Source organism: Sebastes umbrosus, chromosome 8, assembly GCF_015220745.1.
Source record: "Sebastes umbrosus isolate fSebUmb1 chromosome 8, fSebUmb1.pri, whole genome shotgun sequence".
NCBI classification, from domain to species: Eukaryota; Metazoa; Chordata; class Actinopteri; order Perciformes; family Sebastidae; genus Sebastes; species Sebastes umbrosus.
In genome coordinates this window covers 35,932,273-35,956,556 of record NC_051276.1, presented here as the reverse complement: position 1 = coordinate 35,956,556, position 24,284 = coordinate 35,932,273, and the positions used below count along the sequence as shown (strand labels likewise).

At 43.6% G+C, this 24,284-nt stretch overlaps 1 protein-coding gene across 1 annotated transcript in view; it reads right to left on the bottom strand.

Annotated features, from left to right (window-relative positions):
• Positions 1–24,284, bottom strand: part of LOC119493167 (2-oxoglutarate dehydrogenase, mitochondrial-like) — a 37,655-nt gene continuing 13,371 nt past the window's right edge. Inside the window, 22 exon segments of the mRNA XM_037778297.1 lie at positions 1–413; positions 499–653; positions 2,221–2,384; positions 2,526–2,598; positions 2,867–2,992; positions 5,906–5,977; positions 7,156–7,334; positions 7,434–7,561; positions 7,866–8,016; positions 9,074–9,202; positions 9,513–9,615; positions 10,429–10,581; positions 10,727–10,906; positions 10,996–11,124; positions 12,472–12,651; positions 12,848–12,938; positions 13,769–13,915; positions 14,030–14,184; positions 14,430–14,545; positions 16,574–16,618; positions 21,199–21,243; positions 23,677–23,779. Coding sequence (XP_037634225.1) covers positions 293–413; positions 499–653; positions 2,221–2,384; positions 2,526–2,598; positions 2,867–2,992; positions 5,906–5,977; positions 7,156–7,334; positions 7,434–7,561; positions 7,866–8,016; positions 9,074–9,202; positions 9,513–9,615; positions 10,429–10,581; positions 10,727–10,906; positions 10,996–11,124; positions 12,472–12,651; positions 12,848–12,938; positions 13,769–13,915; positions 14,030–14,184; positions 14,430–14,545; positions 16,574–16,618; positions 21,199–21,243; positions 23,677–23,779 — 2,745 coding nt within the window. The 3' untranslated portion in view covers positions 1–292.

The following is a 24,284-nucleotide window of genomic DNA, read 5'->3' as shown; positions in this document are numbered from 1 at the left end:
TTTGATCAGATTTAATCTTTAATGTTTGAGCGGTAACGGTACACTAAAGTACTAGTTAGTACACAGTGATCAGCTGTATGTAGTACTGCTACTGGTGGACTGTTGATGAGACTGTGCAGTATTTATAGTAGTACACAGATGTAGTATTTGTCTACTAGTATGCAGTATTACTGTGTGTGTGTGTGTGTTGATGCAGTTTGAGTGTCACAACTGAATCCAGGAGGGTCAGTGGGGGGGTCAAAGGTCAGACAGGTGAGGGTGTATTCCAGGTCAGGGGTCGGGGGTCAGAGGTCTACTGCTGGTCTTTGAACGCGTCCAGGCCGAAGGCGTTGTCCAGGAAGCGCTGCAGCTCCATCAGATGAGCTTTCTTGTTTCCTGTCGCCGGAGCCGCTGCCGGGCCTCTGCCAGCGTACCTGAGACACACAGAGAGAGAGGTCAAAGGTCAGACCATCCTGACTGATACTTGATGATGATGATGATAGAGATGAAGGTCATTACCAGACTGGCTTGGCTCTCTGGATGGTGGTCCTGATGCGAGGCTTCACATAGTCGTAGTAACCCTGGTTCTTGTGCTCCTCCTGACACCAGACCAGGTCGGCGTTGGAGAAACGCTCCGATTCGGACGCCACCTGGTCGAACGGGAACGGAGAGAGCTGGACGAGAGAGAGAGAGAGAGAGAGAGAGAGAGGATTATAGATTAAATAACTCTTTGTACGACCGCGTATTAAAGCCAAAATAATAATTATGGAGCCGGGGGGGGAGGGGTAATATTCAGAGAAAAAACTACAATATTCTCAGAGATTATAAATAAATAAACAATTAATTAATTTGTGAGTTTTTTCTCGTAAATGAACCACTTTCATCTCAGAGAATATCTGAGTTTTATTCTTGTAATCTTTTTTTAATTTTTTCTCATAAATTAACCACTTTAATTTAAGAGAATATTCAAGTTTTATTATCATAAATTTGAGTTTGTTCTTGTAAATTAACCACTTTAAAATCACAGATTATTCAACCTTTATTCTCATAAAATTGTGATTTTCTTTTCTATTAAATTTGTGATTTTTTTTTCATCATAAATGCTAACCGCTGCACATGTTGCTAACGGCAGACGGCTAACAGTTTCCCAGCTGAACTCGCTCTTGTGAACTTTGTGTGTTTCAGAGTCTGAAATCTGATCTCAATCTGAAAAATGTCTGAAAAAAAATATCTAAAAAAATTTCCGAAAAAAAATAACTGAAAAATGTCGGACAAAAAAAGTCTGAAAAAAAATATCTGAAAAAATGTCTGAAAAAAAAGTATGAAAAATGTTTGAAAAAAATTATCTGAAAAATGTTGGACAAAAAAAGTATGAAAAAATGTCAGAAAAAAAAAATATCTGAAAAATGTCTGAAAAAAAAGTCCGAAAAATGCTTGAAAAAAAATATCTGAAAAAAGTCTGAAAAAAAATATCTGAAAAATGTCGGACAAAAAAAGTCTGAAAAAAAATGTCTGAAAAAATATGTCTGAAAAATATCTGAAAAAAAAGTCTGAAAAATGTTTGAAAAAAAATTTCCGAAAAAAAATCTCTGAAAAATGTCTGAAAAAAAAGTCCGAAAAATGCTTGAGAAAAAATATCTCAAAAAAGTCTGAAAAAAGTCTGAAAAAGAAATATCTGAAAAATGTCGGACAAAAAAAGTCTGAAAAAATGTCTGAAAAAAAATACCTCAAAAAAGTCTGAAAAAATGTCCGAAAAAAATTCTCCGAAAAAAGTCTGAAAAAAAAGTCTGAAAAATGCTTGAAAAAAAATATCTAAAAAAATGTCCGAAAAAGAATATCTGAAAAAAGTCTGAAAAAAAATATCTGAAAAATGTCGGACAAAAAAAGTCTGAAAAAATATCTCAATTTCCGAAAAAAAAAGTCTGAAAAAAAAGTCTGAAAAATGTTTGAAAAAAAATGTCCGAAAAAAAATATCTGAAAAAAAATATCTGAAAAATGTCGGACAAAAAAAGTCTGAAAAAATGTCCGAAAAAAATTCTCGGAAAAATGTCTGAAAAAAAAGTCAGAAAAATGCTTGAAAAAAAATATCTAAAAAAATGTCCGAAAAAAAATATCTGAAAAAAGTCTGAAAAAAAATATCTGAAAAATGTCGGACAAAAAAAGTCTGAAAAAATGTCAGAAAAGAAATATCTCAAAATTTCCGAAAAAAAATATCTGAAAAACAGTTGTGTGTGTGTGTACCTGCTCTATGCGTGCGATGGCCACCGTGTCCTCCATGCCTCTGCTCTTCCTCTCTTTGGTCAGCTCGTAGTAAACCTTCCCGGTGCAGAAGATCAGACGCTTCACCTCCTCCGGACGCTCCGCCGCCAAGCCTCGCTCTGGGATCAGCCTCTGGAAGTGAGTTCCTACACCACGAAGAGGAGGAGGAGGAGGAGGAGGAGGAGGAGGAGAAGAAGAAGAGAGACACTGACGGTCAGACTGAGCACTCTTTAGGTCTATTTTATTAATATTAATAATAATAATAATAATAATAATAGTAATAGTACCAGGCAGCATCTCGTCAAAGCTGGACCGGGCCTCTGGGTGACGCAGCAGAGATTTGGGAGTGAAGACGATCAGCTGGAGGGACAAACAGGAAGTTCATCATCATCATCGTCATGTGTACGGGATTTTCAAAATAAAAGTAATTAAACAAGAAGAGAACAGAAACTTTATAAATTATTCTGTGATGAAACTCTAATAATGATTTTATTTTCTTAAAGTTAAAATCTGTCACACAAGTCTGAAAACTGGAATCCAGCTACGGAGGAAGTACTTCAGTAAAAGTACTAATACCACAGTGTAGTACTACTATGAAACTGTGTGTGTGTGTGTGTGTGTGTCTCACCGGCTTCCTGTACGGGAGATGGATCTGCCGTCTGAGGACGTGGAAAAAGTTTCCAGGATTCGAACAGTTCACAACGATCCAGTTACAGTCGTACAGCTGACGCACCGCAAAGTCATCCGTCAGGGCCTGAGAGAGGAGGAGGAGGAGGAGGAGGAGAGGAAGGAGGAGGAGGAGAGAGAGAGGAGGAGGATGAGGAGAGAGAGAGGAGGAGGAGGAGAGAGGAGGAGAAGAGAGAGAAGAGAGAGAGGAGGAGAGAGAGGAGGAGGAGGAGAGAGAGGAGGAGGAGGAGAGAGAAGGGAGAAGAGAGAGAGGAGGAGAAGAGAGAGAGGAGGAGGATGAGGAGAGAGAGAGGAGGAGAGAGAGAGAAGAAGAGGAGGAGGAGGAGAGAGAGAGGAGGAGAGAGAGAGAGAGGAGGAGAGAGAGAGGAGGAGAGAGAGAGAGAGAGGAGGAGGAGAGAGAGGAGGAGGAGAAGAGAGAGAAGGAGGAGGAGGAGAGAGAGGAGAAGGAGGAGGAGGAGAGGAAGGAGAAGAAGAAGAAGAAAAAAGAAGAAGAAGAGTAGTTAGATGTGTAGAAATGTGTCATGTGGCTCATCCTGTTACACTCTTCCTTCCAATTTCACAATAAAAGCTTGGACAGACGTGTTTAAACCAGCAGACAGAGAGTTTGGAGTCTGTTTTAGTTTAAAGACTAAAATTGTACTCAACTTGTTGTCTAATGATTTAGTTTTTAAGTCGTTCTGGAGTTAGTTAGAGAGTGGAAAGCATTTATTAGCTGTATAACAGTGGCTCTGTTAGCCTCCTGTTAGCTCCCTGTTAGCTCCTGTTAGCCTCCTGTTAGCCTCCTGTTAGCTCCCTGTTAGCCTCCTGTTAGCCTCCTGTTAGCCTCCTGTTAGCTCCCTGTTAGCCTCCGTTATCCCCGTTAGCCTCCGTTATCCACCTGTTATCCTCCTGTTAGCCTCCTGTTAGCTCCCTGTTAGCCTCCTGTTAGCTCCCTGTTAGCCTCCTGTTAGCCTCCGTTATCCTCCTGTTAGCTCCCTGTTAGCCTCCTGTTAGCTCCCTGTTAGCCTCCTGTTAGCTCCCTGTTAGCCTCCGTTATCCCCCTGTTAGCTCCTGTTAGCTCCCTGTTAGCCTCCTGTTAGCCTCCGTTATCCCCCTGTTAGCTCCCTGTTAGCCTCCTGTTAGCTCCCTGTTAGCCTCCTGTTAGCCTCCTGTTAGCCTCCGTTATCCCCCTGTTAGCCTCCTGTTAGCCCCCTGTTAGCCTCCTGTTAGCTCCCTGTTAGCCTCCTGTTAGCCTCCGTTATCCTCCTGTTAGCCTCCTGTTAGCTCCCTGTTAGCCCCGTTAGCCTCCTGTTAGCCCCCTGTTAGCTCCCTGTTAGCTCCCTGTTAGCCTCCTGTTAGCTCCCTGTTAGCCTCCTGTTAGCTCCGTTAGCCTCCGTTATCCCCGTTAGCCTCCTGTTAGCTCCCTGTTAGCTCCTGTTAGCTCCCTGTTAGCTCCGTTAGCCTCCTGTTAGCTCCCTGTTAGCCTCCTGTTAGCTCCCTGTTAGCCCCCTGTTAGCCCCCTGTTAGCTCCCTGTTAGCTCCTGTTAGCTCCTGTTAGCTCCCTGTTAGCCTCCTGTTAGCTCCCTGTTAGCTCCGTTAGCCTCCTGTTAGCTCCCTGTTAGCCTCCTGTTAGCTCCCTGTTAGCTCCCTGTTAGCTCCCTGTTAGCTCCCTGTTAGCCTCCTGTTAGCTCCCTGTTAGCCTCCTGTTAGCTCCCTGTTAGCCTCCTGTTAGCTCCCTGTTAGCTCCCTGTTAGCCTCCTGTTAGCTCCCTGTTAGCCTCCTGTTAGCTCCCTGTTAGCCTCCTGTTAGCCTCCTGTTAGCCCCCTGTTAGCTCCTGTTAGCTCCTGTTAGCTCCCTGTTAGCTCCGTTAGCCTCCTGTTAGCTCCCTGTTAGCCTCCTGTTAGCCTCCTGTTAGCCTCCTGTTAGCCCCCTGTTAGCTCCCTGTTAGCTCCCTGTTAGCCTCCTGTTAGCTCCCTGTTAGCCTCCTGTTAGCTCCCTGTTAGCTCCTGTTAGCTCCCTGTTAGCTCCGTTAGCCTCCTGTTAGCTCCCTGTTAGCCTCCTGTTAGCCCCCTGTTAGCTCCCTGTTAGCCCCCTGTTAGCTCCCTGTTAGCCTCCTGTTAGCTCCCTGTTAGCTCCTGTTAGCTCCCTGTTAGCTCCGTTAGCCTCCTGTTAGCTCCCTGTTAGCCTCCTGTTAGCCCCCTGTTAGCTCCCTGTTAGCTCCCTGTTAGCTCCCTGTTAGCCTCCTGTTAGCTCCCTGTTAGCCTCCTGTTAGCCCCCTGTTAGCTCCCTGTTAGCTCCCTGTTAGCTCCCTGTTAGCCTCCTGTTAGCTCCCTGTTAGCCTCCTGTTAGCCTCCTGTTAGCTCCCTGTTAGCTCCCTGTTAGCCTCCTGTTAGCTCCCTGTTAGCCTCCTGTTAGCCTCCTGTTAGCTCCCTGTTAGCCCCCTGTTAGCCCCCTGTTAGCTCCCTGTTAGCTCCCTGTTAGCTCCCTGTTAGCCTCCTGTTAGCTCCCTGTTAGCCTCCTGTTAGCCTCCTGTTAGCTCCCTGTTAGCTCCCTGTTAGCCTCCTGTTAGCTCCCTGTTAGCCTCCTGTTAGCTCCCTGTTAGCTCCCTGTTAGCTCCCTGTTAGCCTCCTGTTAGCTCCCTGTTAGCCTCCTGTTAGCCTCCTGTTAGCCCCCTGTTAGCTCCCTGTTAGCTCCCTGTTAGCTCCCTGTTAGCCTCCTGTTAGCTCCCTGTTAGCCTCCTGTTAGCTCCCTGTTAGCCTCCTGTTAGCCTCCTGTTAGCTCCCTGTTAGCTCCCTGTTAGCTCCCTGTTAGCTCCCTGTTAGCCTCCTGTTAGCTCCCTGTTAGCCTCCTGTTAGCCTCCTGTTAGCTCCCTGTTAGCTCCCTGTTAGCTCCCTGTTAGCCTCCTGTTAGCTCCCTGTTAGCTCCCTGTTAGCTCCCTGTTAGCCTCCTGTTTCTAGTGTGATACTCTGAACACTAGGGGCTCAAACAGCTGGAGTTTTACCGGCATGACGTCGGGGTCGTCGTTGCACATCTGGAGGAATCTCTCTGGACGAGCTGAAGAATGTTCTGGACCCTGAAGACAAACAAACAGTCAGTCACCCAGTTCTTCTTAATGAAAGCAGCTCAGAGCAGCAGCAGCCTGCTAGACGTCCACCAGGTGGAGCTGCTCCTCAACCACACAGCATCTCCTTTAACTCTGTCAAAGTGTTCTATAGATAGAAAGTTATTCCATCACACATTTAACCGGTTGATGACCGACCTGCAGAGCTTTCTGTACCTTTTATAACATCATCTGTCTTCTCAGGACATGGTTTCAACGCCACGTAGCTTCATTTACAAACTCACACATTTTACATGTTTCTATTTTCTATTTATGATTTTTTACTTTTGCAGGACTTGTTTTTTCATCTTTATTTTCTCTGACTATGTTTAACTTTAAAAACCAAAACACACAGACAAATTCTTTGTTCTGATTTTAACTGTTGGTCACGATCAATACGTCGTCTTATAAATGTATAAATGACGTGATGCCTGTTGAAAAACACACGACTCTAACGGATTCATATCTGTTTGTTTATGTTTATGAAATGACCGTCAGCTAAATTCACAAATATCAATATCTTACTTTTTTATTCATGATCTGTGAAGAAATTTATCCTAACGATAATTAATCATTTCTTATCCTTATCAATAACTGATAACTGGACTTTTATCTTTTAAAATCACTTCTCAAAACTTCTTAAATAAAGTTATTAATTAATGCTAACACGCGGTTTCATTTCCAACATTTTTTACCATTATTATTATTGGATTTATCATATTTTATATTTTAATTATTTTATTTTTGTATTATTTTATTTTTGTATTATTTTATTTCTTTATTATTTTATTTTTGTATTACTTTATTTTTGTATTTTATTTTTGTATTATTTTATTTTTGTATTATTTTACTTTTGTATTATTTTATTTCTTTATTATTTTATTTTTGTATTATTTTATTTCTTTATTATTTTATTTTTGTATTACTTTATTTTTGTCTGATTTTATTTGCCTCATTACAGTGATGAAATGTTCTTTGAAAACGTTTTAAATATAGTTTATTATTATTATTAGAGATGTGTGTAGTCAACACAGCTGTGTGTGTGTGTGTGTGTGTGTGTGTGTGTGAGAGAGTGTGTGTGTCTGTGTGTGTGTGAGAGTGTGTGTGTCTGTGTGTGTGTGTGTGTGTGTGTGTGTGTTTGTTTTGCTCACCATGCCCTCCATGCCGTGCGGCAGCAGCAGCACGATGCCGTTCTGTCGGACCCACTTGGCCTGACCGGGACAGATGAACTGGTCGATGATGCACTGGGCCGTGTTGTGGAAGTCTCCGAACTGGGCCTCCCACAGGATCAGAGCGTTGGGACTCGCCATCGCAAAACCCAACTCGAAGCCTTACGGCGCCGGAAGAAGAAACGAGATGACAGCGTTAGTTTAGAGGAAAGCAGCTCAGAATAAAACATCTGTAAGGTTTACCTACAGACATGACTCACCCAGGCAGCCGTACTCGGACAGCGAGCTGTTGCAGACGGTGTACGGCGCCTGGTCCGGAGAGATGTGGTTCATGGGGATGCAGATCCTCTTATCCACGTTCTGGTCGTGGAGGACGTGATGACGGTGGCTGAAAGAGGACAAACAGATTCAGACTGCAGGACAACGACTGGTAAACTGGAGCTGCACAAGACCTGAACCGGTAAGAACCAGTAAGAACCGGTAGGAACCAGTAGGAACCGGTAAGAACCAGTAGGAACCAGTAAGAACCAGTAGGAACCGGTAAGAACCAGTAGGAACCGGTAGGAACCGGTAAGAAGCGGTAAGAAGCGGTAAGAAGCGGTAAGAATCGGCAAGAACCGGTAAGATCTTGGTTCTCCACTGTGTTCTGACGGAGTATGACGAGGAGACGATGGATAGCGGTGGCGGTTTACCTGAAGGTTCCTCGCTCCACATCCTGTCCCGACAGTCTGATGTGGGTTCCCTCCTGCAGCAGCGATCCGAAGGCCATGTACTCCCCCAGAGCCCAGTCCACCGTCCGGTTACGCACCATCTCACCCCGACTCTTCAGGATACGACTCAGACCTGAAACAACAACAACAACAACAACAACAACAACGACGACGAGTCACAGTCAGCTGAACACCTGAACACCTCCATGGTCTCCATTTACAGGATGTTATAGGATTGGAAGAAGAACCGAGGAGCAGCCTCTCTGTGCTGCAGCATGTTGGAGCTTTAATACTTTGAGTTATTGTAAATAATCAGGTCCTCGGTTACATAATACAAACTGGTGGATTAAATATATGAAACATTACATCTACTGATTGTTTTCTTTGTTCCACAGACGTCAGAGATGTTGGAGAGTTTGGATTATTCGCTCAGAAAATAACTGTGTTACAACAAATACTAAAATATAATAATATAATATAAAGTCCTTGTTTGGTGCTTTATCTCTTTAATTTCTGTGAAGACGGCGAGACGGGAAGCGACAGATGGATGCACATCTGAGACTACAAGAAGCTCCACTGGAAAGAGACTTTATATCGGACCCACTATGGAGACATCAGAGGCAGGGCTGTCGTGGTGAAGGAATCTCCCCAGCGGTGAAAATGATCGGCTCAATTTCTGCAAATGACTTAATTTCTCCTGATTCTAGTGCCGTATAAATAAGCTTTACTATTAGGCTACTATCAGGTATATTGTTACTTTTTAAATAACAAAAGATACTAATTAATACTTGTTTATTAAATTAAATAAATTTAAATGCAGAACACAGAAGGGCGACGAGGCGCAGCGTTTTATTTCAGCTGAGATGCTTTGGTTGCATCTGGTTGCTATGATACGGGACATCCTCAGAAGTAAAAATGACGGTGACGAACGCAGCGTTTTATTCAAAGTTGAAAATTTTTTTAACTCACGGCGACCAGAACAAAAACACCAAACATGCAGCGCAGAATACCTCGTCACGCTGTGAAGAGTTAAAAACAGACAGAAGGTGAACGTGGAGGTCGTGGAGGTCGTGGCGGACGGTTTGTCGACAGCGTGATATTATGATATCGTGGTTAATACGACGGCCTGAATCAGAGCTGTAAATAAATCCTGAAAGCAGAATGAATGCAGTGATTAAAATGTGTCAGACCTCCGTGGATGGTGAAGTCCTCCACGGGGACGGACGAGGCCACTTCCCCGATGTGGTTCAGGTTTTCTTCAGTCAGACCGGTGGAGGGGCAGCTCATGGACTTGGGCTGTCCGTCCAGAGTGAAAAAACCTGCAGACCACAACAGTTCAACACGTCAAACACCGGACACAGAACCAGGACCTGAGACCAGATCCTCCTGACCCGGACCTGAGAACCAGGACCTGAGATCAGATCCTCCTGACCCGGACCTGAGAACCAGGACCTGAGACCAGATCCTCCTGACCCGGACCTGAGAACCAGGACCTGAGACCAGATCCTCCTGACCCAGACCTGAGAACCAGGACCTGACGGATAACCAGGCCTCCGGTTATCATCAGATGATGTAATCTATAATCAGACTGATTGATGGGTGTGGACAGACTGAGACGTGGTCCCTCACCAGGCCAGGGGGAGTCCAGCCAGTGCTTGATGTGGAGGATCTTCTCGTCTTTAGAGCGAGCGTACGCCTCCTCACAGATCTTATCATACTTGGCGATCTCCTCCTGCAAACAGACACAGAGAGACACAGAGACACAGAGACACACAGAGAGACACACAGAGAGACACACAGAGAGACACACAGAGAGACACACAGAGACACTTTATTCAGTCAGATATTTAATATTTAATAACTAGACTGGACAAACAACAACGTCTCTCTGTCCACGTACGTTCTGACAGAACCGTACAAACCCAGCGGAGACTTATCAGGGAACGATTTTAAGACTTTCTGATGTCCCGGTAGAGATGTCACGAGAACTGATACTACGGTACCAAGTACAGGAACACAAGACAGTTAACACAACTATGTTGAAGAAGGAGAAGAAGAAGAAGGAGGAGGAGGAAGAGGAGGAAAAGCAGAAGAAGACGAGGAAGAGGAGGAGGAGGAGGAGTAGTAGAAGAAGAACAAGAGGAGGAGGAAGAGGAGGAGGAGAGGCAGAAGAAGAAGAACAAGTACAAGAGGAGGAGGAGGAAGAGGAGGAGGAGAAGCAGAAGAAGAAGAGGAGGAAGAGGAGGAGGAAAAAACAGAAGAAGAGAAGGAAGAGGAGGAGGAGAAGTAGAAGAAAAGAGGAGGAGGAAGAGGAGGAGAAGCAGAAGAAGAAGAGGAGGAGGAGAAGCAGAAGAAGAAGAGGAGGAGGAAGAGGAGGAGGAGAAGCAGAAGAAGAAGAGGAGGAGGAGGAGTAGTAGAAGAAGAAGAGGAGGAGGAGGAAGAGGAGGAGGAGAAGCAGAAGAAGAAGAGGAGGAAGAGTAGAGGAGGAGGAGTAGTAGTAGAAGAAGAAGGAGGAGGAGGAGGAGTAGTAGAGGAGTGTTGTCACCTCGTACTCCTGCCGGCTGACGGCTCCCTCTGCGATCAGTTTCTCGGCGTATTTCAGCAGAACCGGTTTCTGCTTCTTGATCTGTTTGTACATCAGAGGCTGAGTGAACATCGGCTCGTCCATCTCGTTGTGACCCATCCGCCGGTAGCACACCTGGTACACAGGTAGACAGACAGGTAAACAGACAGACAGGTAGACAGAGAGACAGACAGGTAGACAGAGAGACAGACAGGTAAACGTCTCTCAGAGTCACAGGTGTCTGTAGAGTCTGGACTGAACCTCGAGGGGTTAAACTGACCAGGTCGACCACCACGTCTTTGTGGAACGTGGCCCTCCACTCAGCGGCCACCTTGCAGACGTAGATGACGGCCTCGGGGTCGTCGGCGTTGACGTGGAAGATGGGAGCGTTGACCACGCGGGCCACGTCGGTGGGGTACGGCGAGGAGCGAGCCATACGGGGGTCAGTGGTGAAGCCGATCTGTGAGACGGGAGGTCACAGCGGCGTCACGTCATCAATCATCGGTCTGTTCATCACATAGTGTGTGTGTGTGTGTGTGTGTCTGTTACCTGGTTGTTGGCGACCACGTGCACGGTGCCGTGCGTGGTGTAGGACGGCAGGTCAGACAGGTGGAAGGTTTCATAGACGATACCCTGACCTGCAAACGCTGCGTCTCCGTGGATCAGGACGGACATCACCTGAACACAGACACTTCTATAAGTCCTCTAGCTCTATAGTCTAGAGACAGATCTAATAGATAGATCCTCTAGCTCTATAATCTAGAGATAGATCTAATAGATAGATCCTTTAGCTCTATAATCTAGAGATAGATCTAATAGATAGGTCCTCTAGCTCTATAATCTAGAGATAGATCTAATAGATAGATCCTTTAGCTCTATAATCTAGAGATAGATCTAATAGATAGATCCTCTAGCTCTATAATCTAGAGATAGATCTAATAGATAGATCCTTTAGCTCTATAATCTAGAGATAGATCTAATAGATAGATCCTCTAGCTCTATAATCTAGAGATAGATCTAATAGATAGATCCTCTAGCTCTATAATCTAGAGATAGATCTAATAGATAGATCCTCTAGCTCTATAATCTAGAGATAGATCTAATAGATAGATCCTTTAGCTCTATAATCTAGAGATAGATCTAATAGATAGGTCCTCTAGCTCTATAATCTAGAGATAGATCCTCTAGCTCTATAATCTAGAGATAGATCTAATAGATAGGTCCTCTAGCTCTATAATCTAGAGATAGATCCTCTAGCTCTATAATCTAGAGATAGATCTAATAGATGAGTCCTCTAGCTCTATAATCTAGAGATAGATCCTCTAGCTCTATAATCTAGAGATAGATCTAATAGATGAGTCCTCTAGCTCTATAATCTAGAGATAGATCTAATAGATAGATCCTTTATCTCTATAATCTAGAGATAGATCTAATGATAGATCCTCTAGCTCTATAGTCTAAATAGATCTAATAGATAGGTCCTCTAGCTCTATAATCTACAGATAGATCTAATAGATAGATCCTCTAGCTCTATAGTCTAGATAGATCTAATAGATGGGTCCTCTAGCTCTATAATTTAGAGATAGATCTAATAGATGGGTCCTCTAGCTCTATAATCTAGAGATAGATCTAATAGATAGATCCTCTAGCTCTATAATCTAGAGATAGATCTAATAGATAGATCCTCTAGTCTAGAGATAGATCTAATAGATAGATCCTCTAGCTCTATAATCTAGAGATAGATCTAATAGATAGATCCTCTAGCTCTATAATCTAGAGATAGATCTAATAGATAGATCCTCTAGCTCTATAGTCTAGAGATAGATCTAATAGATAGATCCTCTAGCTCTATAATCTAGAGATAGATCTAATAGATAGATCCTCTAGCTCTATAGTCTAGAGATAGATCTAATAGATAGGTCCTCTAGCTCTATAATCTAGAGATAGATCTAATAGATCCTTTGTTCTGTGTTTGTTGAATGTGTCCGTTAGCCGTCGCAGTGTGTTTCAGTGTCTCCGTCTCACCCGGTTGCCGTCGTTGTCTCCGCAGTAGAACTGCTCGGCCTTGGTCTTCCCCTGCACCACGGGGTCCACGGCCTCCAGGTGAGACGGGTTGGCCATCAGAGACAAGGTGATGTTCCGGTCGGTCACGCGGTTGATACGACGATGGTACATCCCCAGATGGTACTTCACGTCTCCAGAGCCCTGAGGAGGAGGAGCAACCACAGCACAGGGTTCAGACTGAGAGCCGTCTGTCTTCATCAGAGCATTGTGGGTAATGTTAAGAACCAATGTGCTCGCGTGCAATGCATCCTGGTACATGTAGGCACAGGTGGCACGGCTCCGCAGCAGCAGAGATCAGTAGTAGAAGCAGTAATGGTACTACGAGCAGGTAGATTACCTCATCAGCTGCTTCCAGTTTGGAGTCAAACTGACAGAAGATCTGCTCCAGCTCTTTACGGATCACGTTGGCCAAAACATTCAGACGCCCCCTGAAAGCAGAACGAGGAGAGAGTGAAACAGGGAGGGATGCAGACGGTGTGTGTGTATATACTGTTTAAATTAGGGATGCACCGATACTGATACCAGTTTCAGGTCCGATACTGTGCTCATGTACTCGCAAAACGGCACCGATACCACTTTACGGCAGCGTGACGTTAACCTCTTGTCACCATCTTTCGGGTCCTCACGCTCCACCTCCCTGACGGTGCGGGCGAGACGGGCCAGTGGTGCGCCCGACCCTGCTGGGCCGGGATCCCATCTCAGCCGGCGTGTGCCGGCCCTCACTTTCATTGCGCCACGGGGTTTTGCTTGCACCCTCTGACTCGCGCGTGCTTTAGACTCCTTGGTCCGTGTTTCAAGACGGGTTGGGTTGGTCGCCGACATCGCTGCAGACCCCTGGCGCCTTTTAAGTGGGCCGAGCCCCGATCTGGCGGCACGACGCGTTTGGGGCACACTGAGGACAGTCCTCCCCGGTTGACAGTCGCACCGGGAGCAGAGGGCCCCGTCCCTCCCCGGCGGGGAGAGAGGGCGCAGCGAGCCCTTTGTCCACGGTGCGGCGAGTTCCGGGCGGGGAGCGCTGTAAAGCTGCGGCTGGGAGCCACCTTCACCCCGAGCCTTTCCAAGCCGACCTAGAGCTGGTGGCAGCGCACCGCCTCGTATGCGGGACTCCCCCCTTAACGAGGGTCTTTTGGCACAGAGAAGTACTCGTGTCGGTACTCGGTATCGGAGAGTACCCAAATGTAAGTACTTGTACTCGGTCTGAAATAAAGTGGTATCGGTGCATCCCTAGTATATATACAGGTGTGTGTGTGTGTGTTACCTGTGAGGCATGCCCATGATGACGTTCTCCACCCCGTTCTCAGAGGATTTATCGATGATGGTTTTCAGAGCCGGGATCAGAGACTCGCAGCCCTCCAGACCAAAACGCTTCTCTGAAGACCACTTCTTCTGCAGGAACTCCTCAAACCTAAAATAACGGATTACAACAACTATCAGCATCAATCGAAGGTTCAATCAGACGGTTCTGCAGACTCCTCTCACAGTCCTGGTCTGGAGATGGAGGTGTGTTGTGTTGTTGTACCTGGTGGAGCGGACCATGCGGGCCAGCAGCGTCCTCTTCTCCTCCAGAGTGAACTGCATCACTCCTGGAGTCTCAAACTTCTGTCTGATCCACTGACACTGCTCCAGGTCGTTGATGAACATGAACTCCACTCCGATGTGCTGACAGTACGCCATCTGACCAACAGAGAGAGAGAGAGAGAGAGAGAGAGAGAGAGAGAGAGAGAGAGAGAGAGAGAGAGAGAGAGAGAGAGAGAGAGAGAGAGAGAGAGAGAGAGGGAGAGAGAGAGAGAGAGAGAGAGAGAGAGAGAGAGAGAGAGAGAGAGAGAGAGAGAGGAGTATCACCTGTACAGGTAGCGTCCTCCAGCCAAACGCTCACACTCTGGAGTCAACTATCAGATACTCAGTATGTCGGAGTTTACCTCCAGGCGGCGGATGATCTCCTTCAGCGGCAGGGCGGTCTCTGAGCCTCCGATGAAGGTGGTGGTGGGCAGCCGGAACACCTTGTCCAGGTCGGACTCATCCAGACCGTAGAAGCCTACACGTCCCATGATGCACCACAGGACGGGAGGGGAGGGATAGGAGGAGGGAAAAGAGAGGGAGGGAGGTGAGCAAAGGTTGCAGGACGGAGGGAGGGGGACACCAAAGAGATGGACAGACACACAAACAGGCCGTGGACACATGAAAACATGCATGTATGAGTTAGTAATGAATGAATGAATATGAATTATAAAACATAACATGCAGCAACAATAACCATGCAGAGAGGAGCAGAAGAAGAGAAGAAGAGTGACAGAAAGTTTAACAACAAGTAGGACGGGGTGAGGGTCAGTGGAGTGTTCAGTATGAGTAAAGAATAAAAGTAAGGAGAGACATCGTTAGTGTCATTAATTATTAACACATCAACCGGACATGACAGAGCTCAGGATCAGTCTGCTGATAGTCTGTTATTACTCTAATAATCAGAAACACGTTTCAGTCTAAACATCAGATCTCCTGATAAGAGAAATATTATTAACAGCAGACAACAGAAATAGAAAATAGATTCAAAGTCTGACAAAACTGTGTTGAGAACAGAACCAGGATCAGTGGACTAACAGGTCTACCTGGACTGAGACGACAACGTCAGCTCAAAGGAGGGTCAACGGTTTCAAACTGAGCTGCATCATCAGAATATTAACGATGTAATATCTAACCCGTCTGGATGGAGGAGTGAGTCTGGATGGCAGCAGTGCAGAGAAACAGTAAAGCAGCACAGCTGACAAAGTTAACGCGATAACGCAAATTCATTATAACGCCACTAATTTCTTTAACGCAACTTTGTTTTCATTTCATTGTTTTGTGTCGTTAATTGATTTACAATAATAAATATATACATACATTTACATAAAGCAGCATATTTGTCCACTCCCATGTTGCTAAGAGGATTAAATATATATATATTTATATATATATAGATAGATATAGATGTAAACTAATATTGGCCTCAAACATCTGTATGAGTCTAACAGGTTATATTGATGTTTCAAGAGTTTATATATTTTTTGAAAGTACTGAAATTAATTCATATAATAATAATAATGTGAAGAATTAATCATTCTGATCAGAGCTGGAAACCTCATATGATCTCTGCACTGACGTCACCCAGACCTCCGCCACTTCCTGACTAGTTGACCTCTGCTGACCCCTGTGTGTCAGCGCTGGTCTCCTGGAAGACGAGACAGAGGGTCAAGTGTCCCCACGTCTCCCAGGTTCCAGCTTGTTTAAACTCTAATAGAGAGCTGAAGCCCCGCCCCCTTCTGGTGGACCACTATGGGACATTATTTCAGAAAAAATATGAACGGTAGTCAACAGAGACAAATAATGGTGGTCAACGAGAAGGGGCGGGGCTTCGTCTCTATAAAACAGAAATAAAAAAAAGCTCCAGTTGACCTCAGAGAGAGCAGCGATGTGTCCATGACAGCGGCGATGAACATGAGTGACATGTTGGGGGGGTTATGGTCATTTAATGGGTTATCTTATAACTTCAAACTGATTATGGGAGAGTTAGAGGATGTGTTATGAAGGAGAGAGGACAGATAGAGAGTAGAGGAGGTGTTTTTGTGTTTGTGTTGGGAAGAATATTCAGTCTCTGACGACAAGACCACCTTAAATATTTCCTCACTCAATCAGCCAATCAGAGGGCTGAGCCGGGCAGACTGACAGCTCAAACAGCCAATCAGAGGGCTGAGCCGGGCAGACTGACAGCTCAATCAGCCAATCAGAGGGCTGAGCCGGGCAGACTGACAGCTCAATCAGCCAATCAGAGAGCTGACGCAACACTGCAGTCACAAACCAACCACACGACGGACAGCCAAGCCAGCCAATCAAGAAGCAGCGTCTCTCTAAAGACAGCAGGCAGACAGATCGCCGCTCATTCACTTTCCTCACTTCCTTTCCTCGCCTCCTCCTCATAGGAGAGGTAGTGAGGAAACATAAAACAGGACAACACTCTTCTTCTTCTCTGCTAAAAAACGTTTTCACAACCAGCTCCACAGACACAAGCTGACGGGTTTCTGATGTTTACCGCCTCGTCTGCAGCCGACACTAAACTGTGACAGGAAGTCGAACTCTGAAACACAACAACACGAAGGCTGGAGAAGGATACGCCAAGAACAATGGAGGTCAACTAGTTCAACGACATGGCGACAATCCTGTTGGAAATATATCTTAACGTTTTTTATTACACCAAAATCAAAAAACGCCACCAGGGAAGTGGTGGCAAAGACGAGGACGTCAGCTGACTTGATAGAATAAATGAGTGAGACTATTACGTGATGTACGTCACCACATCCAACAGCTCTGTCTTTATTTATTCTTTCTTTGTAATATCTAATAAAGTTTCCCATGTTCAACTGTAAATAATTAAAGTTAATGTTATAAAAGAAAACCTGTGGAAGAGCCAGGCTGTAAAATATGAGCTGGCCAAGAGCTGGAAATGAGCTGGCAATGAGATGGCAAAGCAATGAGCTGGAAAGGAGGTAGCAATGAGCTGCAATGAGCCGGAAAAGAGCTGCAAAGAGCTGCAAAGAGTCGGCAAAGCAATAAGGTGTCAATGAGGTAGCAATGAGCTGGAAAAGCAATGAGCTAGCAATGAGCTAGCTTTGAGCTGGAAAAGCCATGCGCTGGCAATGAGGTAGCAATGAGGTAGCAATGAGCTGGCAATGAGGTAGCAATGAGGTAGCAATGAGCTGGCAATGAGGTAGCAATGAGCTGGCAATGAGGTAGCAATGAGGTAGCAATGAGCTGGCAATGAGGTATCAATGAGCTGGCAATAAGCTAGCAATGAGCTGGCAATGAGGTAGCAATGAGGTAGCAATGAGCTGGCAATGAGGTAGCAATGAGGTAGCAATGAGCTGGCAATGAGGTAGCAATGAGCTGGCAATGAGGTAGCAATGAGCTGGCAATGAGGTATCAATGAGCTGGCAATAAGCTAGCAATGAGCTGGCAATGAGGTAGCAATGAGGTAGCAATGAGCTGGCAATGAGGCAGCAATGAGGTAGCAATGAGCTGGCAAAGAGCTGGCAATGAGCTGGCAATGAGGTAGCAATGAGGTGGCAATGAGCTGGCAATGAGGTAGCAATGAGCTGGAAAAGCAATGAGCTGGCAATGAGGTAGCAATGAGCTGGAAAAGCAATGAGCTGGCAATGAGGTACCAATGAGGTAGCAATGAGCTGGCAATGAGGTAGCAATGAGCTGGAAAAGCAATGAGCTGGCAATGAGGTAGCAATGAGCTGGAAAAGCAATGAGCTGGCAATGAGGTAGCAATGAGCTGGAAAAGCAATGAGCTGGCAATGAGGTACCAATGAGGTAGCAATGAACTGGCAATGAGGTAGCAATGAGCTGGAAAAGCAATGAGCTGGCAATGAGGTAGCAATGAGCTGGAAAAGCAATGAGCTGGCAATGAGGTAGCAATGAGCTGGAAAAGCAATGAGCTGGCAATGAGGTAGCAATGAGCTAGCTTTGAGCTGGAAAAGCAATGAGCTGTCAATGAGCTAGATTTGAGCTGGTAATGAGTTTGCAATGAGTGCAGTCCTGAGCTGAAGACAATAACACCTTCTGATGATGTACAGATGAGAGAAAAGCAGCATGGTGTCTCACACTACGTCAGAACTACAGTTATGTTAGTAACTACTGATATCGTCTTATTTTAAAAACACACTGAGACTAAAACTGTAGAAGAAGAACCCGATACAAGAAAACAGAGAGAAGAGCTGAAAGAGATTAAAACAGAGAGAGAAGAGCTCCTCCAGCACTGAAACATCATACAGGCTAACAACAAGCTAACACCGCTAAATACACAGGCTGAACATTTAAAACCAGGGATTTACTTCATGTTTTACCAAATTGAGATTAAAAATGCTTTTTTCAAACAGCATTCTGGCCGATTGAAAAATAAATTTCTTTCATTTTTTTTAACTTTTTACAAAACACCGAAACCTTTCAGAATAAAAGTTCATCACCAACAGGAACATTTCAACCGGTGCTGCAGGACAAACTTAAAATGTGACGTCGGGGAAATTATTTTCAAATGCACGGCCAGAAACTAAAAACAAACTGACTGATGTGTGTTTAAAAGCTGCTGAAACTGGAAAAACAGCGCTCATTAATTAAATATAGTTTCCTCCTTGTTTTAATACAGTTTATTGTGTCGTCTTTTAACTATCGTGTCGTATTAACCATCTACGTCCATAATGTTTACAGATGCTTTACAAAGTATTTAACCATTTAACAATGTATTATAATCATCAGTTGTAACTTTATAATATCCATCCAAATAATGTTAAAAGATGGTTTATAAACCAGTTATTAACCATTAGTAAAGTGTTACAAACATCTATCTATGTAATGTTTATAGACGTTTTACAAACAATTACTTTAAGGTTTAAAATAATTTTGTTATCGCTAACAAATACTTATAATATAAAATTTTATATGTGCAACAATAAACTGTTAAAATAACATAAATTATAGAATTATTAATAATTAGTTAACATTATCAATTATAATTTCATAGTTGGTTGAGTTCAGTAGAATAACTATTAACTCAATTTTAATTAACTATCAATTTTCCGTTTATAAATGATGCTCATTATAAAGTGTTACCACATTATTATAAAAAACTATGATTGAATGTTATAACTTTAATTGAACATAATTAAAGCTCCTGACATTAAATCCTTCAGAGTCATTATGAGCCGTCGTTTTGCCTTCAGCTCTAGAAAACGTTGGTATTATAATATATATAATATGAAGTGTTGAATGTTTCACCTGAACCACCTACACTTTCATTAGTTTATGGCCACAGTTAAAAATAATTCCCAGACATCAGGTTGTAGGCTCCAGGTGAACTTTGAGAGATAACTCATCTACAATCTGTTCTACTGTTTACTGGACAGAGCAGGGAGCTAGCAGCAGCTACGAGCTAACGGAGCTAACTACACCAGCCAGAACACACAGGAGACGCTCAGAGGAGGTCAGAGGTCGGAGGTCGGAGGCAGCACGTCATCATTTGTACATTTAGCTGTATATTTGTGAATTTCCTCTGAATGTTTCCTGTGTATTGAGGCATTAAAGGGATATTTCACTGTATTTCACTGTCTGGTATCACAAAATAAACACAATATTTACACAGAAGTTAAGAACAGTCAGCCTTCACCACCTCACAGTTTAACACTGATCTCGAAACCGAGACAGTAAAACTAAGGAGCTGCTCTTATTTAGGGGGAAACATAAAGCGGTGCTCAATATTCATTTAATTAAAGAGATGCTTTAATTTATTAATAGTCTGTTTGTGTCTAAATCACATTTACAGCCAAATGTTTTTTAATTAATCAAGTTAGCATCGTAAAAGTTTGTTTACAAACACACTATTCAGTAACGATGAGTATTGGGCGAAGATAAATTCTTACTTTATCATGATGTGTTCATGTATTTTAGTTTTTGGTGAGAAACTTGAGGCGGATTTTCAGGGATCAATAATAAAATCGGCAGTATGCAAAGGAGTAAAGGAGTGGATGTTGAAGTAGATTTATTGTTTTACTTTTCTTTTTTTTTACCGCTGTATCGAATATTGTGAAATTTCACTGGTATTTGTATCGACTACTAAATTTCTGGTATCATGACATCCATACTCTTGGGTTGTTTTAAAGATGAAATCTTTTATATGATTATATTAGAAATGATTTTGTGGCATATTTTGTGTTCTGTGTTCTTAGTCTGTCTCGGCCAGGAGACTCTTCTCTCCATGAGGCTTTAAGATAAGATAAGATAGAACGTTATTAATCCCAAAGGAAATTGTTGTGCCAGAGATTGCTCAAAAATTACAACATAAGAATAAAAAACAATAGAGTAATAAATAAAAAATGTACAAGAAGTAATACTAACACGAGTGCCTAATAGAATAACAATAAAAGTAGGATTACTAAAATAAGAAAAGAAATATTGCTCATGATAGTGAAATATATCAGGTCTATTTGAATTTATTGGTGAAATAAAATGTTCATTATGTACATGATACTATTCAAGCATGGGATCAATGTATGGAGGGACCCAATGCGTGATTAGCAGCGATACTGACGATATAAAGTGTATCGGCCATGATCCATATTAAATAAACAGGTCGTTATCATATTATTATATTCTGTGATCAATTAAGTTTATCTTATCATATTATTATGTCAACAAAGAAAATGTTTTAAGTCATGTATGCCAAAATAATATTTGTATCCCTAAACATTTATATAAACAACAAAAATCCTAGTCGTTATTTAGATCCTTGTTTTTATGTTTAATCTAGTTTTTTAATATTATAAAAAACTAGTTCAGCAGTTAGTGGTGACTGTGTGATATTGGAGGCCAAACATTCATTGACTCCTGTAGAAACAAGTTTGATAAAAGCAAAGACAGTGAACTAAATGAAATATCTCTCTTTTCTGTATTAACCTGTTCTGCAGTGCATCGTCCCCTGCAGGAGCTCAGCCTGCCAGGAACAGAAGCTGCTGTCTGCTGGACTGATCGGTCCAGTCCAGCAGACAGCAGGCTCTGTTTCTGACTTCTTGGACTTCCTGTAGACGTGACGTGCACACACAAAATTAACTACTGGCTTCACAACACTGCGCAGCGACAAACCAGCGTCGTTGTTTCTCGTACCTCCTACCGTTAGGATTCTCAGCCTCTCCTTGAACACAGCCACGTCTGGAAGGGGTTGGCAGCAGGGGGCAGCAAAGGGAGAAACACCCGGACACCATTAATCCCGCTTACAAACCTGACACCACGAACGGCCATTTTGCACAACACCGCCACAACCGTCCACAGAGCCCAACACCGGCCCCGGCATCTCAGCGTCTCCACCACCTTCTTATTTGTTTGATAAAGTCCAGAGGTGTTGGTTTAAATAAGGTGTGATTTTAGAGTGAAGTGATGGAGAACGAGGGATGCAGTTAACACCATGCTGAGGATACAGAAGCCACACCACAACCAACCCCCCCCCCCACACTGAGGGGGTTCCCAAACAGGAAGCCATTCTGCACAGGTCACCTTCACCACAGCGGGGACGCGACCAGTTCCTGAATTCAACACTGATGTCCTCAGTTTTCACTACAAACACTAAATACACAAACCAGCTTGTCTGATCTCAAAGACATGTTTCACAATCTGTCCCTGCAACAAGTCTGATCAGTATTAGATCATTTTGTGTAAAAACGTAGATGTAAAGAGTATTCTGACGGTGAGGGACTGAACAGTGCTGATGTCAGATGGTTTTTTTTTACTGCAGTAAAAGCAGACGGAGTCCAGTTAGGCAAAGCTAAAGCTAGTTAGCAGTTAGTTAGCCAAGAGAGCTCAAAGGAAGAGACAGTAGAGACAGATCAGGTCACAGCTAAAAAAACTACTGATTTAGTCTTGCAGATTTACACAATCTGATAAGATAACAAATCAATAAATATATAAAAATCAAGAGTTTCCTTCTGTCATTATACTGTCCAGCAAATCTGTAAGCTATTCTGAGCTAACAGGAAAATATACGTTAACAGTTCATCCAGGTAGTCTGGTTTTAGATACTGATACAACACGCCAACGAGGCCGCGGCTGAGAGCTAATGAGTCAAAGCAGAAGCCAAACAACGAGAAGTAATGGCTAAAACACGTCAAACTGCAGCAGCAGGTTTCTGCCATCAAGTCAACTAGCAGCTAGGACGGTTAGCACAAAGCTAACAGCTCAACAACAACGGGTTCAAGTACTGCTGACAGAGACAGTTTTTGTCTCCCAGAGGAGCGTCAAACTGGTCTGAGATCATCTGGGAAACTGAATGTCTCAACTCAAGGTCTGTTCTGGAGCTTACGACCACATCACATGACCTTCTTCAGCAGATGGAGTTTAGATGCTCAAATTTTGTACTTTTTGTCCACATTGCCTCATTCTTACGACAGAGTATTAGAGTCATTGTTGGTAGGGGGTAATACTCTGATTAAAGTCATACATTTACGAGAAAAAAACTTGGATATTCTCTGAAATTAAAGTGGTAAAATTATGAGAAAAAACTCACAAATGTACAATTTTTTTTTAAATATTCTCTGATATTATAATAAAATAAAACAATAAATACAAATTAATTAATTAATTAATTAATTAGCGTTTTTTTTCTCGTAAATTTACCACTTGAATCTCAGAGAATATCCAAGTTTTATTCTTGTAAATTTGTGAATTTATTTTTTTTAAATTTGTGAGTTTTTTCTTGTAAATTTACGTCTTTAATCCGGTAATCCCCCCCCCCCGGCTCCGTAATTTTTATTTATATATTTATTTCACCTACAGTGGCCCTAACACACCGTCGTACATTCTTGGCCCTGGGAACAGAAGTCCAGTTTTGAAAGCTCCAGAAGAGTTACTAAATGAACCTTATGGTGAAATTGTGTCCTCAACTGCCGATTTCAAGGTCAAGCACAAACTTTTAATGAAACATAAAGAAGAAGCTGGTAAAGTGCTCATCTGCAAACTCGAGCTTCTGATTTAGATCAGGTATTATTAATTCATTAATTAATTAACTTCAATAATATCTGATTTATTCTGGCCAACATCTCACAGCTGTTCCTCTACAACCAGGTGTAAAAGGATTAAATCCACAACACCTGAGGGCCAAATCTATTTCTGCCAAAGTGAATCTAATTAAACTCTTTCTAACCTACGGAACAACGTGAGCCCGGTTCTGAGGTTCTGAGGGGCGGTTTGGGGAAACCTTAAAGTCCTTTAAGGGGATTATTTCATATCGTCAGTAAAGAGGATGAGATTTAAGGAAGAAACATTCAGTTTATACAAGAAAGTTGATTTTAAAGAACACAAGAAGGTCTTTGAACAGGTTGAGTTTGATGTATAACAAGAAGGTTCCAGAGATGCTTCCAGAAAGATTGTTTCTAATCTATGAGAACATGACAAGTTAGATAAAGTTTCAGAAACATTTATTGTACACGAGGAGGTTGAAGAGGTTCTCCTGATGTACAACAAGGTTCCAGTTTAAGCTGACAGGAAGTTCCCCGACTGTCAGTAAACGTTAGAGAGAGGAGGACTGAGAGGCAGACCAGGACCAGGACCAGGAGACCAGAGAGGGTGTGTTCTAAGGGTTAAGCTCCTCACCCAGCTTGTCGGAAGACGTGATAATGTCAGTGGGGACATGCGAGTCCAGATCGGCGTCCATGATGCCGAGGGGGTCCAACTGGGCCACATGGTGCCCTCGGATCTACAGGGGAGTGACAACAGCACAGAGCCCACCCGGGACAGGTGGAGAAGGAGGAGGTGAAGGAGTGAGGAGGAAGAGGAGTGAGGAGGAAGAGGATGGAGCGAAGTGAAGGAGAAGGTGAAGAGGTAGAGGAGCAAACGAGATGCAACGAAATAACCGCAGGATGAGAAGCAGAATGGAGGGAAGATATAGAGAAGGAGGAACGCCGAAGTAGAAAAAGATCGACGTCGAAACAGGAAACGAAAACAAGGAGAGAGGAAGGAAGGAAAGAGGAGGCAGGAGGAAGGAGAGAGAGAGAAGAGAGAGAGAAGAGAGGGAGGGTGGGAGGGAAGAGCAACATTAACACCACAAGCTGAAGCAGTTTGTTTGTTTCCTCAGTTTCTGGCGTTCTCACCGACGTCCTGGAAGCCGGTATTCACCGGAGCATCATCAAAATTCACACAGCTGATTCCCAACGGATCCAACTGGGCATTGTGATGCCCCATCACCTACACACACATACACA